Here is a 20,660-nt window from a genome sequence, read left to right as displayed (position 1 = left end):
CCTAATGATAGAAAATAGAGTTCTGGGGGCAAGAAACCACTGGGAAGTTAGCATATTTATAAGTGATGGATCAGATCATAGGCAAGAGCAAAACCCAAAGGATGCTTATAAGCTATAAGAAATAATAAAGGTCTAGAATCATAAACCAAGGATTACTAACATTTGAGAAATGTATTTCCCTGGTGACTCAGTTGGTAAAGAATCCACCAGCAATACAGGAAACCAACTGCAATGCTGAAGACCCAAGTTCAGTCCTTGGGTTGGGAAGATCTCCTGGAGAAGGAAATGGCAGCCCACTCCAGTGTTCCTGCCTGGGAAATCCTATGGACAGAGGAGCCTGGCAGGTTACATTCACTGGGGTCACAAGAGTCAGACATGACTTAAAAACTAAACCACCACCACCACCACCAAGAAATGGGATGAGGAAGTGAAGTCAGTGAAAAAAAACAAGCAAACAAACAAAAAAAACAGAGAAGGCAACATATAAAAAGTGAAGAATTTGGAGAGAAAATGTCTTAGCTTGAGAGACAAAGAGTTTTAAGAAGAAGAGCCAGCAGCATTTCATATTACACAGTTCAGCTGGAATGTTTATAGGTGAGAAAGCATCAGACTGTTTCTGTTGACCTTAATGGTTAAGACATTGTGAAGAGAATGGAACAAGAACAGAGAACGTAACTACAGGAAACTCTGAAGAATCCTGGTCATCACAGAAGGAAATGGGTGAGACTGAGAAACTGTGAAGTTGTGGCTCAGTGCTTGCTTTCTTCTGTTGTTGTTGTTGTTGTTGTTTTAAGCAAAAGTGACCTCAGTGTGATTATAGGCTAAAGGATATAATCTACTTGAGAGAAAATAAGGGATGTGATTGGATGGAAATAAAAACTGCCGAGAAAAACCCTTGGGATGAAGAATGAGCGTCTCTTCCCCTGAGGAAAAGCAGGATGTGCCTTATGAGTTGTTTGTGCACTATATGGCAGACAGACCAGGTGCTTTTGATGCTCACAGATGTCACTGTCATGCTCAGACATGGGAGTTCATTAGACATGGGGACAAAAGTCATAGACCCAGGTCGAGAAGTCTGGAATCCAGAAATGAAAGTGGGAAATGAGGAAACAAGGAAGAAATAGAATGTGTTCATTCTTATTTTTAGACCTGAAAAGGATGTTAGGTGGCCTAGTAGGAGAAAAGGATAGGTATGGAGGGGAGGCAGTGTTTAAGGACTTGGGATTTGGAGTCAGATAAAAATGAATCCATATCTCAGCTGAGGACCTTATTAAGTGTATGAGCTAATGCAATAAACTTAACCACTCTCTGCCTCAGTTTCTTCACATGTCAATTAAAGGCCATGGCGTTAACTTCATAAGAATGTTGTAAGGAAATAAAGAAGTTGATATAAAACTTTCAGAGGGAAGACATATAGAATTTATTCTGTTTGTTCATTTTGATTACACAGACTAACTATGAAAGTGGGGAGAATGGTGAATGTTCTAGCACAAGGGCTCTATGACCTCTGTGAATTATGAGTAAGCCATTTGGTGGGATAACTTGAAAAAGGTAAAGCTTTGGAAGAGAGATGCCATTCAAAAAATAGAAACTGACTAGGAACATATAAAAATTCTGCAAAGCACTCATAACATTAGTCTTGGCAATGATTTCAGGGGTATGTTAAATGTCCTTTTCACAATGATAGTGATGAAAGTGTCTCTGCATAGAGTCAAAAGCCCAGCTTAAGTAGATGGCCATTATTTGCAATGTTACTATATTGAGTAGTCAAGTCATTTCTATAAATTTGAGGAATATGAAGGGGATTGTAGAAGAAGAAAACGTGGATGAGAGAGTGGAGTGAATCATCAAATGATGGAGAGAGAGGGGCAGGTTGAATTGCCTGCTGAATCAGGACACAGATATGGACATGAAAGGAAGTGAAATCCAGGGCTTGACACGGGGAGAACACCCAAAGGTCTGCAGATTTCAGTAACCTCTAAACCAAGCATGGCAGGGTGGGAGTAAGAATGACTCAGAAAGCGGGATTTGTTAAGCAAAATGCAGGATGAAGATTATTAACCATGGAGAAAAGGTGAAGCAGTGAGCTCATGAAGAACATAAGATATGGGTCAAAGTCATATGAGTGAGCACCAGGAGGTGACTAAGAGTAATGGACAGAGCAAGCAAAGCAAAAACTCACAAAACAAAGACTGCTTAACCAGTAAACCAAATACAAGCCCTAACTGGTATAAAATTGGAAATTTTAAAATGCCCAAACCTTCCTTCCAAAGCATAAACCTTAATTGCACTTTGGTATTTTCATTTATGAATTTAGTAAATATTCATTGAACAACAGTTAGTTACCAGACATGGTTCCATACATTGGAAAAATAGTGGAAGAAAAGGCAAGCAAGTTCCCAGCTCAGGGAATTAAATTCTAGTGGGAGAAAAACAGACAGCATAAAACTATGTATATTAGTTCAACTAGGAAGAGATCTATGGTGAAATTAAAATAGGTAGAGAGTTATCAGTAATATTGGAATGCCACTATTTTATATACGACAGTCAGAGAAAAGACTTCTAACAAGGTGACATTTAGCTAGGATCTGATGGAGGAGGAGTCGGCCATGTGAAGATTGGGAGGTATTCCAGGTAAACAGGTGGTGTAAAAGCCCAGTGGGAAGATCAAGTTTAACAGAGAAAGACAGAAACAAGATCAATATGTCTGTACTAGTCTAGTGAGAAAAGCCTCTCTTTTCCCTAAATGTTTCATGTTTTAACATGAATATGATCACACTGTATATTCAATTTTCAAGGACAACACGGTAGTTAAAAACAGACTGCAGGAGTGCTGCTAACATTCAAATACTGGCTCCTCCTTTCCTACGTGTGTTACCTTGGTAAAGCTTACCAAACCACTCTGACACATTTTCTTACCTGTAATATGATAATTATAGTACTTACTTCATACAGGTGCAACAAGAATTAATAGCCATAAAACACATAGAGAAATGTTTGGCCCATAAAAAGTGCTTCTTATGTAAAATCTTTTCATTTTTTAATTCCTGATTGCATTATGTGAGAGAGATAGTCTTTTTTCTTACATATGCTTATTGATGATTATTTCTATTGGTTCTGAGTGTCCCATAATTCAAGTAACTGTAGAAACGTATTGCTCTTAATTTCTCTATGTCATAAATCACTTGACAATAAACATCATTATCATGCTTTAAGATTTTCCACAGCAGTGATCACCTGGGTTGTGGAGTATGGGAAAATGGTAAAAGTATTTCACTGTCTGAAGCATGCATTAGAGCCGTGCTCATCTTGATTAGTTTTCCATGGAATTACCTCCAATAACAAAAGAAAGATACGCTGTCAACTGATGCTTTGCCAACTGAATTTATCCTGAAGGAGAGTTGTGCTTGGCCTGTACAATGTTTCCAAAAAATTTTTATTGAGTTGCCAAAACTCAAGAAAATCTCAAATTTTACTATTAAAAACTACTTATTTCTGGCTTCTTCTGAAAAATAATTTATTTACTGTAAACTAGTAGAACATAGTGGGTAAGAGGCAAAAATTGTGGATAGATTTCTTATAACATTTTTTTACTATTTTTTCATAATTTTATGCTTTAACCTTAAGTTCATACTGTTAAAAATTATATAAAAATATTATAAGCCTTGTATACTAAAAACTTAAAGTATTCTTTTGAAAATGGCTTGAGAAAATGGAACTTAATCTCTAGGAAAACCTGGAGTTCCAGCTCAGAACATATAAAAATAGTTGGAATCTTTGAAATGTGGCTTTAAATGACTTTCTTTAACAACAGTAAAGAAATTTTCCAGACAGGTAAGTTTTTATTTTAATGTTCAGAGTTATGCAGATTTAAATTATGTATGTATGATGCACTTGAACTAAATGAAAATATGAAGAGACAAATATAGAAGACATTCCCATTAATTGATTATTATGAATTACTGAGGTAAAAACAGCATTTAAGTAACATTCACATTGTACTGTATAAAAGGAAGCACATGTCATAATCTATTTGATCTAAATTAAATTGACTAAATACAAATATATAAATATATATATTACACTTATGTGTATAGTCTTAAAAGCCAGAAAAGTGAATTCTTAAAAGACATACAATTGATCTTTTAAATTTATTATTTTTTCCTTTTTTTAGCTTTCTTGAGATATAATTGACAAATAATATTGTGTAAATTTAAGGTGTATTGTGTGGTGATTTGATATACATGTACATTGTGAAATTATTGTCACACTAAGATTAGCTACTAAAAATATACATCACCTCACATAGTTACCTTTCTGTGTGTGTATATGTGTAGTTATAAATTTTAAGATCTACTCTCTTAGTAATTTATAGTCACCATGGTGTATATTCAATCCCCAGAACTTATTCATCTTATGACTGAAAATTTGTACCCTTTAGCAGATTTATTCCCATTACCTCAGTGCATGGTAACCACCCTGTTTCTATGAGTTAGACTTTCAGACTCTGCATATATCTGAGATCAAGAAGAATTTGTCTTACCCTAACTGACTTACATACACATATGCATATATTTATATATTATATATGGGCTTCCCTGGTGGCTCAGTGGTAATGAATCCGCCTGCCAAACATGAGTTTGATCTCTGGGTGGGGAAGGTCCCCTGGAGAAGGAAATGGCAACCCACTCCAGTATTCTTGCCTGGGAAATCACATGGACAGAGGAACCTGGTAGGCTATACAGTCCACAGGATCACAAAAGAGTCAGATATGACTTAGCCACTAAACAACAAAGCAACAATATTTTATATGTGTGTGTGTGTGTATATATATATAAACATTTTCTTTATGCATTTATCCATTGATAGGTTGACAGACACATCATTTCCATGTCTTGGCTATTGTAAATAATGCTGCAGTGAACATGAGTGTGAGAATATCTATTTGAAACTGGAAAAGAGAAAGAAGAAAGCCTTTATGCCATTAATATATAGCTATTAAATCAATAACTTATTTTTTCTGACATGCATCACCAGTGTTGTGTGCTTTTTCTTCTTACTGCATTTTTGTTTACAGAAAACTGGGAACAAACCAGAAAGTGTGGATTTGTGTGGGGCACATATTGAGTGGGCCAAGGAAAAATCAAGCAGAAAGAATGTCTTTCAGGTAAGAATGTTACATAGATTCAAATTGTTCCTATTCTTTCTAAATCTTAGCTCTCTTGGGTAATCAAAACAAGACTACCTTGTTAAGATGTTTTCATGAGCTTGAACTAGTTGTGCAGAGGTCATTGTGAAAAACTGGCTTCTCTTCCTGTCAAATTTTGGTTGTTTGTTGTTCTCCCCTGGTGACTGGTTGCTATCTAAACACAAAATGTTTATTGTGTGGTGATTAATTATATACCCAAAAGTCATTGACTTTTACAGTGTATTTGATAGCTGCTTGGGATTCAAACCTAGAATGCTTGGCTTACATAGATTTAGTGTAGGATTTTCAGAAATAAACAAACTAAGATTCACTAATTATGATAAACTATTTGCATTCACTGCCATTCTTGCCTTCCAGTCATAAATTATATTTACCAGTGCAACTTGGGGGATGGAGAGAGCTGAACAGTTATAGAAATCAGTGTTTTCATATTATATAATTAATTTTTTTGAAAAAAAAAAAAAAACTGATAATTTCAATCATGCTGCTTTGAATGGAAAGAACCAGATGAAATCCTTCAAAGAAAGGAAATCGGAAAACAATATTTCATGTATGATTTTACTAAAATCCCTTTGGCAATTAATAACTTCAGATTACAGAAGTTGATCTTTTTTCTGTATTTATATGACATTTAATTTATTTTTAGATATCCAAAGTAACCCAGAATTTTATAGGTTTGTTTTAGAATTTACATCATTTAGTAGGAACTAGATCATTATCATTATTGTATTAAATGTATTCTGAGACCATTTTAGCCCTTAAAGAAAAATCAACTCTATTCTTAAATGCATCACTAAAATTAATGTATAGGGTCTTATAGAAGAATAGGTAGGTGACATTTCTTATCTGATCTCTCACTGGGAATAAGAACCTGATTTCCAGTTTGTTTTTGCATTTTTCAGATGCTTAATCAGGTCTAGCCAAATAATTTGGACTCATAGTAATTTAAAAAACGAAAAAGCAAAAAAAACACTTTCAACATATTATGGAATAACTTATTTTTTCTGATTATAGTTGAATTCTGTTTAGGCGTTCATTTTTATAGGGTAGAGTTTTTGCTTTTGTTTTTGTTTTAACCCAAAGAAGAGGAAGAAGGAAAAAAGGAAGGAAAGAAGAAAAAAAAAAGGAATAAAGTATAGAAAATTAAATATATTTGCCAAGAAATCAAAGGACTAAAACCAAAAGTGATTAGAAGGTGAATTTACAGAATCAAGAAGTAAAATTAAATTGTGCTTTGAAGTGAGGAATTGTGGATCAGTGGTATATTCTGTCTCCCAATTTCTTGCTTTTTAATTCTGCTATAAGTAAGAAAATTTGGTGTTATAATCCTAGCCTCTATGACAACATAAATAATTAGTATGGCTAGTTCTGAACTGGATAAAGTGAATTAAGGGGTTTAGTTTTATTATGTGTTGTTAGTTTAGCATCCTAATTACCAATGTTGCAAAATAAAGATGTTAAAATTTGATATTGACATAATTCCTGGATAATAGAAACAAACCCTCCGAGTTGAATTAAGGACGACTTTTTCAGTTTCTTCTGTTAACCTTATAGTTACATTAGATCACAAATGAGGATGATACTCAAATATGAATGATGTATACAGGTTGTGAATATAGAAGAAAAATATTCAAGTATAATTTTACATAGCTATGAATGTAATATGTATAGATATATATTTAAACCACCTATATTGATAATATGTATCATCCTAACATTTTCTGAGTGTGACTAGCTACCTCTGTTATAATATTTTACTCATTTTTCATATTTCTGAATGTAGATACTTCCAAAAATATTAAAACTATTCTCATTGTATTAGTTTTCCAAAGGTGAAAATCTTACCAGCTAGTTTTGTTTGTAAGGTACCTGAGTAGCTCAGGGGACTTCAGTTTTCTTACATGTAGGTTACCAGTTTTTGTCTTGTACCCTTTAGTTTAGAAAAACAAGAAGTAATGATAAGGATGTTGTGAATAATAAAACTAAAGAAAGATTAAGATTTCATTTCCTGCTTCATTCTTTTTAGGGTGAATCATGTGGTTTTCTTGTCATGCTGAAATCTTTTCATCACCTAAACACATAAGCTTAGGTAAAATTTACTAATTCCTATCCATAGTGGCAACCCATGAAAGTAAGTCTTTTGAGAGGAACAATATAAATAGCTTTTATAGTTGTTAATGAAAAAACATCAGAAAGGATTTGCCAGAGAGCTAAATCTAGATGACTTGCATCAATATTTGATTAGGTACATTAGCTGGTATAACTCTCAAATGATCAGAATAAACATGATTATATCTCAAAAACATGGTACTAAGGTATTGTTGGGTGTGTGTGTGTGTACAAGGGTTTCATTACCTACAGAATAATGAACATTTCTTCCTGACTGAAAAAGACCATCACAGCTTTAGCTGATGTGCTACATCAGAAATAGCTTTAGAATTCCAAGTTTGAATTAGGCATGGTGTTCAATCTCAGTCTATGAATTATAGATTACAGATATCTAATGACTATTGAGATTTTCGGTTCAAGAAAAATCAAAGAAGAGCAAAATTAGAAATAATTTAAAATTTGAAATCTGTCGTGAAAAAGTTGATGGATTAGCAATTATATGCCACATAATTACAATGTCTCTAGAGAAGATGAACTTAAAATGAAGAGGAAAGCAAACAAAAAATCACATGCCTAAGATATGCTTGAAAGACTCAAAAGCAAACATTTGTGACACAAAGAATGGAAGGATTTCATCTGTTTCCTTCGTATATGTCATTTGGACATTTGAGTTGTTCATTTCCTTCTTTGTATTAAAAGTCAGATTCTTTTCATAGTCTTATTAAAAACTCTTGATATAGATTCATTCTTATTTGATTGGTACATGATAGCATAACTGTGACAGCATTAATTAATTAAATTTTTTATTCAGCTACTCTTAGTAAATCAGAATGATGCTCACTGGCTGAGTTCAAGAACATCTGCCTATTTTATAATAGAGCAGTTTTTGCTAATTGACTTTAATAATAAATAACATATTTTTTAATTATTAACAACTTCTGTTATAAAGCATACCTAGACAAATCATAATGTATTTAAAAAGTATAATTGTATATAGATGTATGCGTATATGATGTATACATCAATGTGTAAATCCACATCTAATAGCTTGACATTAGGAAATAGAGTGATTCTTCCCATACACTTGTTCTTCCCACACACTAACACTGAAAGACGTATTGCACTTATTAAAAAAAAAAGGTCATACATATTCTAAACTAAAGTAGTAAATGTTCATTGCTGCTAACTTTTGTTCAATTCTTCGTTTAGCATAATTGTCAAGGACCGTCGCAAATCTGATGTAGCTTGAGAAAGCATTTAGCAACTGAATGATTTGAAATGAACTGTGGTACAAGTTTTCTTAGTTAAGTTAAGAGCAACACTAGGTCTTCATCAGGGAAAGAATGAATAAAAAGATTTATGTTCAAATCACATGTTTTAAACATTCCTGCTAAGTGCTAGTTTGCTCTTTGGTATTTAGCCTGAAATTTAAAGCACTGAGGATTAAAAGGATTACAACATAATCTTAAATAATCCTAAATGTCATTTACAGAGAGGGAGTTGTAATAACTAAATAAAACCATGTGAAAGGATGGCAGTGTTGTCAGGCGGCATCTGTAACATGAGCGGTGCTTCTTCACCTTCTTCTCTTTCCTCACGGGTACATCAAGCATTTACAAAGCTTTTTAACAGAACATTCAGTTGGGAAAATGGTTGCAAAACAATTTATAACAATAAGCAATTTTTAAACTTCTGATATCTTCTTGTTTCAAAGTAGAAGGAAAATTTTCACTCAGGTTTCCTTCCTTCTTTTGAACATAAAACTCTCTGAGCTAAAGGTTTTTAAAAGTCTGGGGCAAAGGAGTTCACGATATGGCTCTCAAATAAATAGATAATTCGCCTCTAAAACATTCCCAACCTCTAAGGAGCTGCCCCTTTGTTAAATATGATGGTCCCAAGCACTGTAATTAATCCCATGCCTTTTAATTCAGTACTAGAATATTCTTTAATCCTGTCATGTAAATTAATTTTGCCTCCCCAAAGAATATACAAATGTAGAGACTATATCTTATACTGCTTTTTTAAACCATAAGACTGGATATACCTTTTAACCAATGCTATGGTTACTATTAAGGCTAAAATTGAATTTTTAATAAAAACACAAAATTCACTGTCATAATTTTTTTTAAGAAATTGTGTCCACTATTATAGGCTCTGCACTCCAAGATGATTTCTGAATGTCAACTCCAGTCACTTTTTAAAATGAGGGTAAAGAATAGGAAATATACTGTTTTCTTGGTCCTTTTCATTACACCAGTAGGTGATTACTCATTTGAAATAATTAAACCTTTTCTTGGAGCTAGAAGTGACTAGGTCTTAGTTTTTCTGAGTTGCCTTTCAAATAAAATTAAAAATAAATGCACCCATAAACATGCAACAGGCTCATCTACACATTACATGTTTTAAATAAGATATTTTTACTCTTAATGAATTATGACCAATTAAAACTTTATCAATTGCCTGCTTTTAAGACAGAAAAAATTAAATGACTCAAGATGAAAATCTGTTTCCCCCCCCCCTTCTCACCACCAGTTTATTACCTCAACAAAAATCATAATCAAATTTCTTGGATCTGAGATTCTTTTTTTAATGTATAAAAATATCTCAAGGGAGCAGGTTCTGTCCCTAGAAGTAAATCTCAGAATAGATTTATCATTAGTTGTATTTCTTTTGTGACTTTGGATGGAGTCTTCTGGCTATAATGTATATTCAACATATTCATGTAATATTGTCCATGGATATGCTTTACATTTAAACATAATTTGATTGCTCTTCCTGATCTGAATATGTCTTAGCTTAAAATCTTTAAGTACTACTTAAGTTTATTAATGCAAAGATAATTTAATAACATCTTGGAAAATGTCATTTTAAGCCAAAAGGAAAACTACTGGTATTTTGCTTTTATCCATTTCCTTCTGTTAAAACTGATGGTTTAAAATAAATCTGAGCTTTTACCAATTTTCTCTTTCATTTTTCAATGCTTGTAGTTAGACTAAATGCAAAAGGATGATTCTTCACATTCATATATGCATTAGATTTCGAGTAAAGCTGGTTTCACTTTAGAGAATTACTCACAGTATCTTAAAAGGCATGGCATTAAAAATAAACCAGAGTAAGAGCAGCCTTAATGTCTCATACAGTTTTTTTTCCCTTTCTTGCTTGTCCCCAATCATTTTATCTACCTATTAGATATTCATCCATCATTCAGAAGGTGCAGGGGAGAGAACACAGGAGTCTAGGGACGTGTGTTCCAGTTTTGGCGATGTCAGTTGTAACTTTAAGTAGAACCCAGGGTAGGATCCCTCCTTCAGCTTACAGCTTGTCACACCAAAGAAATAAGAGAGAAACTTTAACTCACCTGCCTCCTGTCTGTGTTAAGGTTAAAATGAAGCAGTGCTGTATTTGAAAGCAACTTCAGAAGATTGATTTTTAAGATAAATAAGACTGGGTTGAATTCATCATCTAACCACATCATCTCACAGTGCCTTGAGAACAGTTCCAGATGTGGATTTGGGAAGAATATGGGTAGGAGAGGTAGGTCTCTCTGAAATACAATTCAGGGTCTCTGCTCCGCACGTATTCTCTGTACTGCCTTGTGAACTTAACCAGGAGAAGGTGAAATGTACCACTGAAAATCTCTTCATTCATTGTCTAAGAATATGTGTTCTCAAACTGAAATTATTTTTAGTATCCTAGTCTATAAACAAATAGTATAATTAATGTAATATTTAATCAATGCAAGTTATTTAATTAATGTCGTATCCCAGTTAACACTTTAAGAAAAGCATTTTGGCTGAAAAGCCTCTACCAAGTTACTAAGAGCATCTTGCAAAAGGGAACTTAGAAACAAGTGCAACAACTATGCCCCCAAATAAGAGACAATAGTAAATCTTTTTATTCTCCTGATGAGATACCAGGACATTTTTTTTCCCCTGATTGAAGGGGAAGAGCGAATTATTTTTATGATTTTGACTTCATTTTTGCCAGTGGGATTGCACAGAAGAATTTTGATGAATGCAATGAGATAATTTTTCATAATTGGGGACTTCATTTAAGAATATTAGCTTATAGGGGTGTATAAATTTCACTGCAAAGGAGAGAGTCTGCAGGCAGGAAATAAAGATTGCAAGACCTCAAGGTGAGACTCAGAGTTAACAACCTGACTGATGAAAAGAGAAATAGAAACAAGTCCATGGATAGCAAGTAAATCCCTCAAATGAAAAACACAACTATTTGTTCAGCCCATGCTACTTGGGAACCACTGTCTTTTTTTTTTTTTTTTTTTCCTGATTCATCTTTTCAGAAATAATAAATATGTCTGGAAAAAACCAGATATAATCTAAAGTATAGAGTTAAAATACTAATAATGTGAGTGTGTCCTCAAAGAAAATAATAGGAAGCTTATGTTGACTGCTTATGCCATGAGGCTTGGTAGTCTAAGATACGGACTCATTTGCACAGCTTCTTTGTTATACTAACTATCAGAGGGTACAATGCTATCACACTTTCTTCATTTGTTTTTAAACTATCATCAGAGTAGAATGCCACTGGTTGAGAGTAAAGATTGACAATAGCCACACTAGTAAGTTTCAGTCCCAAATTAACCAAGAGAACCAAGATTTTAAGGTTCCAAAATAAAATAAAATTAGTCAAAATTTTAAAAAAAGAAAAAGAAAACGTCAGTGTGGCTTCTTATACTTCTAATGTTTTAGCAAAAGCATGGGTGTGTATTACCTAAGGGGCTGGCTCCATCTGCTCAAAGATAAGAGTTGTCCATTTGGAATAAATTCTAGAGTTTAGTTTGACACCAAGCTAAATGCAACATGCTGTTCTTCATTTGTTGACATCATGATTTACATCCCCTCCTCTTATGAAACGTGCTCTGTTTCTTGATGTTTTGGTCCGACTGGAGTGTTGGTCACTGAGCCTTACATGAGCTAACAATGCAGGTCCCCATGATCACAGAACCAGAGTGTGGCTAGCTGAGTTAAATGGAATCAAACCTAGGACTTCATGACACCCACCTGAGCAAAAGCCACCAGTGCCAATGAGGGATTCATGGTATCAAATCAGAATCATCAAGCATTACTGTTTTTCCACTTGTAATTTTCACCTTGTTAAGTACAAAAGATTACATTGATCCTAGCAAGACAACATTCAAACCAACTGATTCCCTTTTTATATCTGTTTCAAAGTTTTTATTTTGTATTTTAAAGGAGAGAAGCGATATTTGTTTCATGATGAATATGGGGTTTTTTTTGTTTTTTGTTTTGTTTGTTTGTTTTTTTTTTTAAATAGCAAGCAGACTTCTTCCGGAAGAAGGAAGGATTTAATCCCTGAAGTTGTTACATAATAGATGGGGTCAGTGGATGGTATCATATTTTATAGCTTGTCCATAAGGATGACACAGGGTGAAATAAAATTGAGTGCTTTTGGATCGTGTAGGATCACTGGCAGATAAATAGTGGATGTCATTCAATTTTTAGAAACATAAGATAATGAGGCTGGATCTGAAGGCAAGAGACTATATATGCACAGCATTTATATACCATAAGCCACTGAGCAGGAGAAAAATCTGGGCAGTGGTGAGCAGAACTCTCAAACCTCAGAGCAGTATTTAAAGCAGTATAAGAAAATAACAAAGCAAGCATCCATAAACAAAGGTTTGAAATGTACACAAGGACAAAAATTAACCAAGGGTAAAATGAAAAGAAAATGCCAGTGTTCATACAGAACTGGAGAAGCCACTTGTAGAATCTATGCAGTTTCTATATATATGAGGTAAATATGCTACTAAAAATTTAGTAGAAAACAAATATTCAAAACCGACGCTATGAACACTCCGGGACAGTTAAAGAGTCTCGGTATTTAAAGAAGAGAGGAGGCTGCTCTTTTATCTTAACAAAACAGGATGTTGAGAGATGACCTAAGTGAAAGGATGAAATGAAATGCCTGATGCCTGGGAGGAATCAGGAAGGAAGCTGTTTAAACTGTTTTCAGATAACAGATCAGTACGCGGTGATTTGAACAAGAAAGGGGCATTCACTTTTAAGGAAGGTTTAGATGAATTTTTTTTTTTAGTAGAAAGCTTGGCCTTCATCCCACCAGTTTGCCTAACATTTTATTTCCAGCACTAGGAGAAATTCTAAGTCTGACTTCCTTGGTGAACATGTGCAAACCAAAAAAATTTACAGTGGGAAAATTAACAAATGGTGCAAACAGCTCAAAAAGGGAAAGAAACACTGATATTGAGGACTTTCTTCCCAAGTAATATAGGGGGATTTTTAAAAACTTGAATTTGAACAATGCTTCGTTTTTCTCACACCCATGATCATGTAGAATACAAGTTTCTGGTATTTGAGATCTGTGATAGATTTTAAATCAAATCATGCAAAGGGTGGTTTCGAGTACGCCCTTTTGATGTGTAAGATGTACTGATGAGGGTGGCAGGAAATTATGTGAAACCCTTATCTTTTGACAGCTACACTGGAACATTTACAACCACAGATGTTATTTGTCCATCAGAAAGGAAAATATTTGTTTCAAGCCACAGGCATTTTCTACCACGACATCAAAATGAAATTCGACAGCAATTTAATGTTTAATGTGTAAGAAAATAAATATTCTGGGGGGCTGTAATTCTAGAAAGAAAATAGATCCCACAAACTATAACTAGTGACATGAAAAAAAATGGCTGGCCTCATTACGAACAAATCTTTTACTCAAGTAAGGATTGTTCTATTATTAACATAGAAAATCTTAGATGGACTGCACATAATGCTGCATTATTCATAAAAGCATTGCTGCCATCTGGTGGCGAGTTGGCGTTTCAACACCAACTTCGCTGATTTGATTTGGCTGGGTGCTCTGGCGAGGCGTTCAGTGGAGGGCTCGCTTTACGGAATAATTAAAATACAAACCTGAAATACCATGGACCAGATGCTATTCATCTGATGGCAGTCCTTTCTTTGTCCTGTCATGGAATGGAGGGTTCAGGGGAGTCAATGACATACTTGTGTGATTTTTATCCTGAACATGAAAGTGTATTTTCCATGACTTATGTAAGGAAGTTACTCTTGGCTGTTATTGACTGATGAATTTTATCAACACTCATTTCTGTTAGAAAATAAATATGTAGTCAAATATTAGGAAGATTTATTGAATCTAAATATATACTGTATTGCTTAAATAAGAATGTATGTGAGATACTGTAATCCCTCTTTTGGATCCAAACATGAATTTTTTTTTAAGTTACCACTCACTGAGTTTGATTTTGGAAATAACATAATTTACAGCGTCAAAAGAGAGAAATGTGTAGGGTTCACAAAATTTCACATTTCTTCCCAGTCATTTGATTGTTATATTGAATAAATCTGATTAATTGTTAATGACTCAGAGACTTATGAAGTCATCTTTCTTCATGAATTTACAAATTAAATGACAAATACTCAGCTCATGCTACACTTTTTAAATAAAAAATAATATAGTTAAAATGTAATTTAAGAAATTTTGATGGTTCTTGAGCAACAGTGCATTAACACATTCTTAATCAGAAGCAATGAGATTATCTTTGCAACTTCAGGGTATGTTCTAAGTTTCTAATAACTGTAGAATGCCTCATTCTATGCAATGAGACTCCTGATCAATAAAGTGGATATTTATATAGATCACAAGTCTTTGAAGAGTATAGGAAATAATGAGTTAAAATTACCCCAGGAGGAAAGTTGAAATTCAATCCTGAGTTCTCAGGGATTATATTTAATAGTTAATACTCAATTTTTACCAGATATGTGCCTATTATCTTTAAACCACCTTATAATTTAGTAAAGGTAACAAAATGCCATTGCACTAACTTGGGAGAATCATAATATCAAATGCATATTATCCTCTCCAAAAAAATAAAAACGTGTAAATGCCTATTTTTAAAGTAAGACTGTGGAATTTATTTTTAAATTCTTGGTTAAGATTTTCACTCTGTGACTGCATACTTGATATTACCCTTGATAATACCTACTTTTGCCACTTAAAATGTTTTCTTCCTCAAAATATTTAATTTGACTCATGGAAGAACATTGCTTATTTTCCCTGAGAAGACTGCTTACTAAATTCCCTACCCCTCCTCTGTCTCTATCTAGGAATAGGTTGTGAAAAACAACAATAAAGCTTTACAAAGAAAGTAAAAATGATAATGATTATGCCCCAGTCTCTTCCATCCATAAGTATAAAATTTCAAGTAAATTATTTTCCTAATTATCTTGGATACAACCTATATTGGTTTCTAATGGTTCCATAATAGAGAAATAGTAGTTACGGTCAGGATGCTCCAGGTTGTAGTCATAAGTTGCTAATGTTTGTTTCAATAACATTTGCCTTTGACAGCTTTTATAGCTACTTAACACTAAATTCCCGTCCAACCAGGAGAATCATTCAATACTGTAATGAATGATGTCACCTTAAGTCCTTTAGTATATAATTGCTAGATGTTACATTTTATAGCAGGGCATTTGATGGTGTATTTGTTTATGCTAAATTTTGACAGTGACAGCTGTATCTCAGTGGAGGATGGTCCATTCCTTTCACAGGGAGCTGGGTTGGAATTCTCTTTAAGCAAATAGTTTGGCCATGTATGCCCTCTGGTTAAGGCTGGGCTCCCCATCAAAGCAAAATTAGAGATTAGGAATTGAGTTGCAACTAGTTTATTTAGGAGATAATCCCGGAAAGCCGGAGTTCAAAACTAGCACCAGTGAAACAGAGTAGGATGAAAAGGCACGACAAGGGGCATTACTGAGTTGGGCAAAGTGGCTAGAATATCTGTCAGAATTTTCACCCCAGGATTAACAGGATGGTGCATTTGTTCATCAGCTTTTCATCCCTTTGGATTAGGACGGAATAGTATCCTTAAATCTTTTTGACTTTCAGACTGAATGTGTATATCTGTGTACCAAGAAGTCTCTTTCTAGTGTCCTACTTCATACACTAGAGAATATCTGTGGCAGAAAGGGAAAGACACATGGTATATGCTTGAGGTAAGAAGCAATCAGGACAAAGGGACTTGAAGCCCTCGCAGAACTGTTTACACCAGGTAAACAGTGTCACAGGTAAAGCCCCGAGGATGTGAGGCAGGATGCAAGAAGTATGTGATGCAATCCCCTCTGAAAATGCTCGAAGTGACTTGGACCTCAAGTTAACAAATATGGTGGCCGTCCTCTGTTTGTAAACAAGAGCTAATAAAAAAGTTGTAGAAAAAGTTACACTCCTCTACCACTACTGTGTCTGAGGCCATATTTGATGTTCATCATCTACCTCTTCTGCCACTCATTCTAGATGTTCCTCACCTTGAGACCTGACACATTTGAGCTCTTAATTTTTTGACATTTCCAAGCTTTGTTTGCTGCAGTAGACAGTTCACTGCTCTCACCGGGCACAGAAGCACCAATATACATCTCAATGAATTTCCTGAGGTCCTGAATCATTTCTCCGACTCCCATTGTACAGAAGCAACTTCACCTTCTTATCATAATAGGGCCAATTATCCTGATGAGTATAGCAGCTATTTTGTGTGCCTGCTGGTCCCCTGCTTGAGTAGCCCTACTTAAACAGCAGTGATTATAGCTTTAAATTCAATGATTCCATTACTATTCCTTGCCAAAAACAAACTCATCCCCCATCCCAAGAACAAGAATTTTTCATCTAGCCAAGCCAAGTTGCAAAAGTCAAAAGCATCAGTGCTGCAAATGGGTTTCTACAGGAGCTGCTCCTGCTTCTATCTCTTCATCCTTAGACTCATACATTCTATTATGGACACTGTAACATGTATCAGATATTGATTCAATGTATATGTACTGCATCTTAGAATACAACACCCTAACCAAGCAGGGTCTTATCCCCACCTACCACCTTAACTAAGATTTTATGAAGTCATTCGTTATTTTATTAGGTTGATTGCTTCCAAATAGTATGTTGTTTAGTAAGAACAGTGGATCTTAACATCCACTTGCAGAGGAAGGACTCTGATATAGTCATTTTCTATCAGGTGCCCGGGTAGTCTCTTTGAAGGGTTCACTTGGGCTTTTGCTGCTAGAAGCCTGAGCCGATCAGCAATGATAGGTGTTATGTCAGCTTTGGTGAGAGGGAGCCATAGGTTGGGGTCTGTGCATAGTCTCAATCTTTGCTACCATGGCCACTCCATTCATGAGTGTATTATACAAGCTCTAAGTGGCTAAAGACAGAGGCCGTGTGAAAGTGTTAGCTGCTCAGTCACGTCTGACTCTGAGACCCCATGGACCATAGCCCTTCAGGATCTTCTGTCCCTGAGATTATCCAGGCAAGAACACTGGAGTGGGTTGCTATTCCCTTCGTCAGGGGATCTTCCCAACCCAGAGAACAAAACCAGGTTCCCCACATTGCAGGCAGATTCTTTACCCTCTGAACCACCAGGGAAATCCAAAGATAGAGTTAGAGGACTTCAACTGATTAAGTCATCTGGTACACTTACTCCGTGGTAGACGTTAAGACATTAAGTTGAAACCAATGATCTTCACGGCCTGTGCCCACTCCCGTAAGTCCACTGACTTCTTTATCTTCAATCTTCCAGACTATTTCCTTCCAGGCCTCTGGCTGGCAAACAAAACCATTCTTTACTTTCTATAAATCAGTCTATGTGCTTACCTCAGGCTACCCTGCTCTCTACAGAGTTAACCAAACAAGTTCACTTCTTATATTTCTCCCCATGGAAAGATTTCTCCTCACCACTGGCCTACAAGGGTCACCCAAGGGTAGGGCTGTGGTGCAGCTGCAGTCCATATTTTTGATATCCAACAATGTACTGAAGTGACCTATTCAGGAATCAGGCTTGAGTGTTTTCATCCTTCATCAGCTGGCATTTAAGAACTTCCGTGAGGCCATAGGTGCAAGCTCAGGGAGAGGCACTAGCCCAACAGTGACAGATAGCATGGGGTTTTGAGCCATGTGTTCTTTGTATTTTTAATGTAATTTACTTAGGCCCTATGGGCCTGATTGGACCAAATTCTAAATATAGCATTGCCATTCATGGCTTGTTGCCCAAGATTATTAGTCAATGGATTTTACAATACCCAGCTTATCTTGGGAAGCTAAAGTCAAATCGCCACTTTATGTCCTGTGATCAGGTGCTTAGGAATTACTTTTAGTTGGTGAGAATATCTTTACTGAAGGTGACAAAGTCTTCTTCCACAACCCTTGGGTCGTTGTTATGAGGCTTTTATTATAATCTGCCACAAACACCATGAAGCATTATACTGTAATTTTTTATTGAATTTTCTGAGTCATATGATTCTAGAGTCAAAGAACTTGCACCATAGCCTGAGCTTGCTGCAGTCATTGCTAAATTATGGATAGCCAAGTGGGTGTGTGCCTGACATCCCAAAATACTCTTGCTGCCCAGTGTACTGACTCACCTGAGGACTTGTGGTCATATCACTGTTCAAGAATATCTAAGAGCAGCCTAGATTCCTGATTGTAAACAAATCAATGATTATCATTTCAAGCCACTAAACTTTGGGTTAGTTTGTTACAGAGTAGTAGCTAATTGATACAAATAAAATTCAATGACATGATTTCTGTGAGAAAAAAATAATATATTTGAAAGTAAAATCCAACCAGTATAAAAGGCCTTTGGATAGGTTGTAGAGCCCCAGTTCATGGTGTCAGCTTCTAATATTAACAAGTACTAGCTCCTTACACTGGAGAAGGCAATGGCACCCCACTCCAGTACTCTTGCCTGGAAAATCCCATGGACAGAGGAGCCTCGTAGGCTGCAGTCCATGGGGTCGCTAAGAGTCGGACACGACTGAGCGACTTCACTTTCACTTTTCACTTTCATGCATTGGAGAAGGAAATGGCAACCCACTCCAGTGTTCTTGCCTGGAGAACCCCAGGGACGTTGGAGCCTAGTGGGCTGCCGTCTATGGGGTCGCACAGAGTTGAACACAACTGAAGTGCCTTAGCAGCAGAAGCAGCAGTTCCTTACACTCCAGTGCTCTTGCCTGGAGATTCCCAGGGATGGGGGAGCCTGGTGGGCTGCCATCTATGGGGTCACACAGAGTCGGACACCACTGAAGTGACTTAGAAGCAGCAGCAGCAGCAGTTCCTTACAGGGTTGTAGAGAAAATGCAGGTAGTGGCATTTCATCTGGTCGTGCGTCTTTTCTATTACTCACTTTGTTTATTGAAATAGCTGCCTAACAAAGTTAACTTCCAGGAAAGATGCCAGGTTACACAGAACCATACCAGAGCCTTAGAATCACTTTGGGCTTTCACCCAATGTTTTTGCAACATTAGGTGGAGACAACACAGTTTGGCTTGAAAAATTACAAGGGAAAAAAATCATAGCATATGCTCATGGGACAGTATGTTCAGAGTCTTCAAGAGAGTATCTTTCTTGGCCTCTTAAAAATCAGAGAATATTATATATCTATGCCATTTTAAAAAAAAATAGTCTGGACCAACAAGACCCAGGGTTGTAACAGGTCATTGATAGGCCAGCAACTATAGAGGTTCTAACCCAGAATTTGAGCTGTAAGACATAGAGCAGATAGAACTACAGTTGGACAATCTAAATATAGCTGAAAAGTTTTGGCATGTCAAGAATTTCTGAGAGAAAGAAAAGAAATTTGATTTCTGTGCCTCTGATGGAAAAGCTTGCAGATGACCTAGGAAAATTATATTTGTCATATTTATATTGCAAATGGTATTTTTAAATTTGTTCCTAAAAGTTGAAAATGACCTTCCATGTTAAAAGACCATTAGTTAGAATAAAGCATGAAGTCCATATGGCTTTGCATTTTGGAATTAAATATTCTAGCTACTCCTTTAATTTTGAAAAATGTACAGATAAAAAATGTTATTTTTTTTCCTGAGAATTTTTACAAGATATTCTGGCTCAGAAATTATTTATTTGTGTAAGGTAAACATGTGATTCCCAGACCTGCCTTTATCAATATTAAGTTTTTGGTTTTGCTTTTTCTTCCTAAAATATGCAAATAAGAAGATTTAATTCATTTATGTCTTTTTCCCCTACCTAATTAAACGCAAAGATAAGCATGGTGTATTCAATGTTAAAGCTACATGATACTAAGAGTTATCTGTCTTGGATTAAAAATTTATTTGAATTCCTTAATTCAATTAAATTTTAGATTCTCAATAGTTTATTATTTCTAAATCTGTGTTAAGTTAACTTCAGGGACAAACACTGATGAAAAACAGGGAATAAAGTTATTCAGTTACATCAAAGTCTAGGTTTTAAACACTTTTTTGGTAGTTATTTTAGAAATTGTGTGTTCAATTACTAACTTTTCATCATACTG

General features: G+C 35.3%; 1 protein-coding gene across 3 annotated transcripts in view; it reads left to right on the top strand.

Moving 5' to 3' along the window:
* Nucleotides 1-20,660, top strand: part of ARHGAP15 (Rho GTPase activating protein 15) — a 698,570-nt gene that overhangs the window by 142,958 nt on the left and 534,952 nt on the right. For all 3 annotated transcript variants that reach the window (XM_025261723.2, XM_025261725.2, XM_025261734.2), the window contains one exon: nt 5,078-5,167. In XM_025261723.2, coding sequence (XP_025117508.1) covers nt 5,078-5,167 — 90 coding nt within the window. The remainder of the gene's footprint in view (nt 1-5,077; nt 5,168-20,660) is intronic.

The sequence above is a fragment of the Bubalus bubalis genome, chromosome 2 (assembly GCF_019923935.1).
Source record: "Bubalus bubalis isolate 160015118507 breed Murrah chromosome 2, NDDB_SH_1, whole genome shotgun sequence".
Taxonomy (NCBI): domain Eukaryota; kingdom Metazoa; phylum Chordata; class Mammalia; order Artiodactyla; family Bovidae; genus Bubalus; species Bubalus bubalis.
The sequence above is the reverse complement of the archived record's forward strand: the minus strand, read 5'-3'. Positions and strand labels throughout refer to the sequence as shown.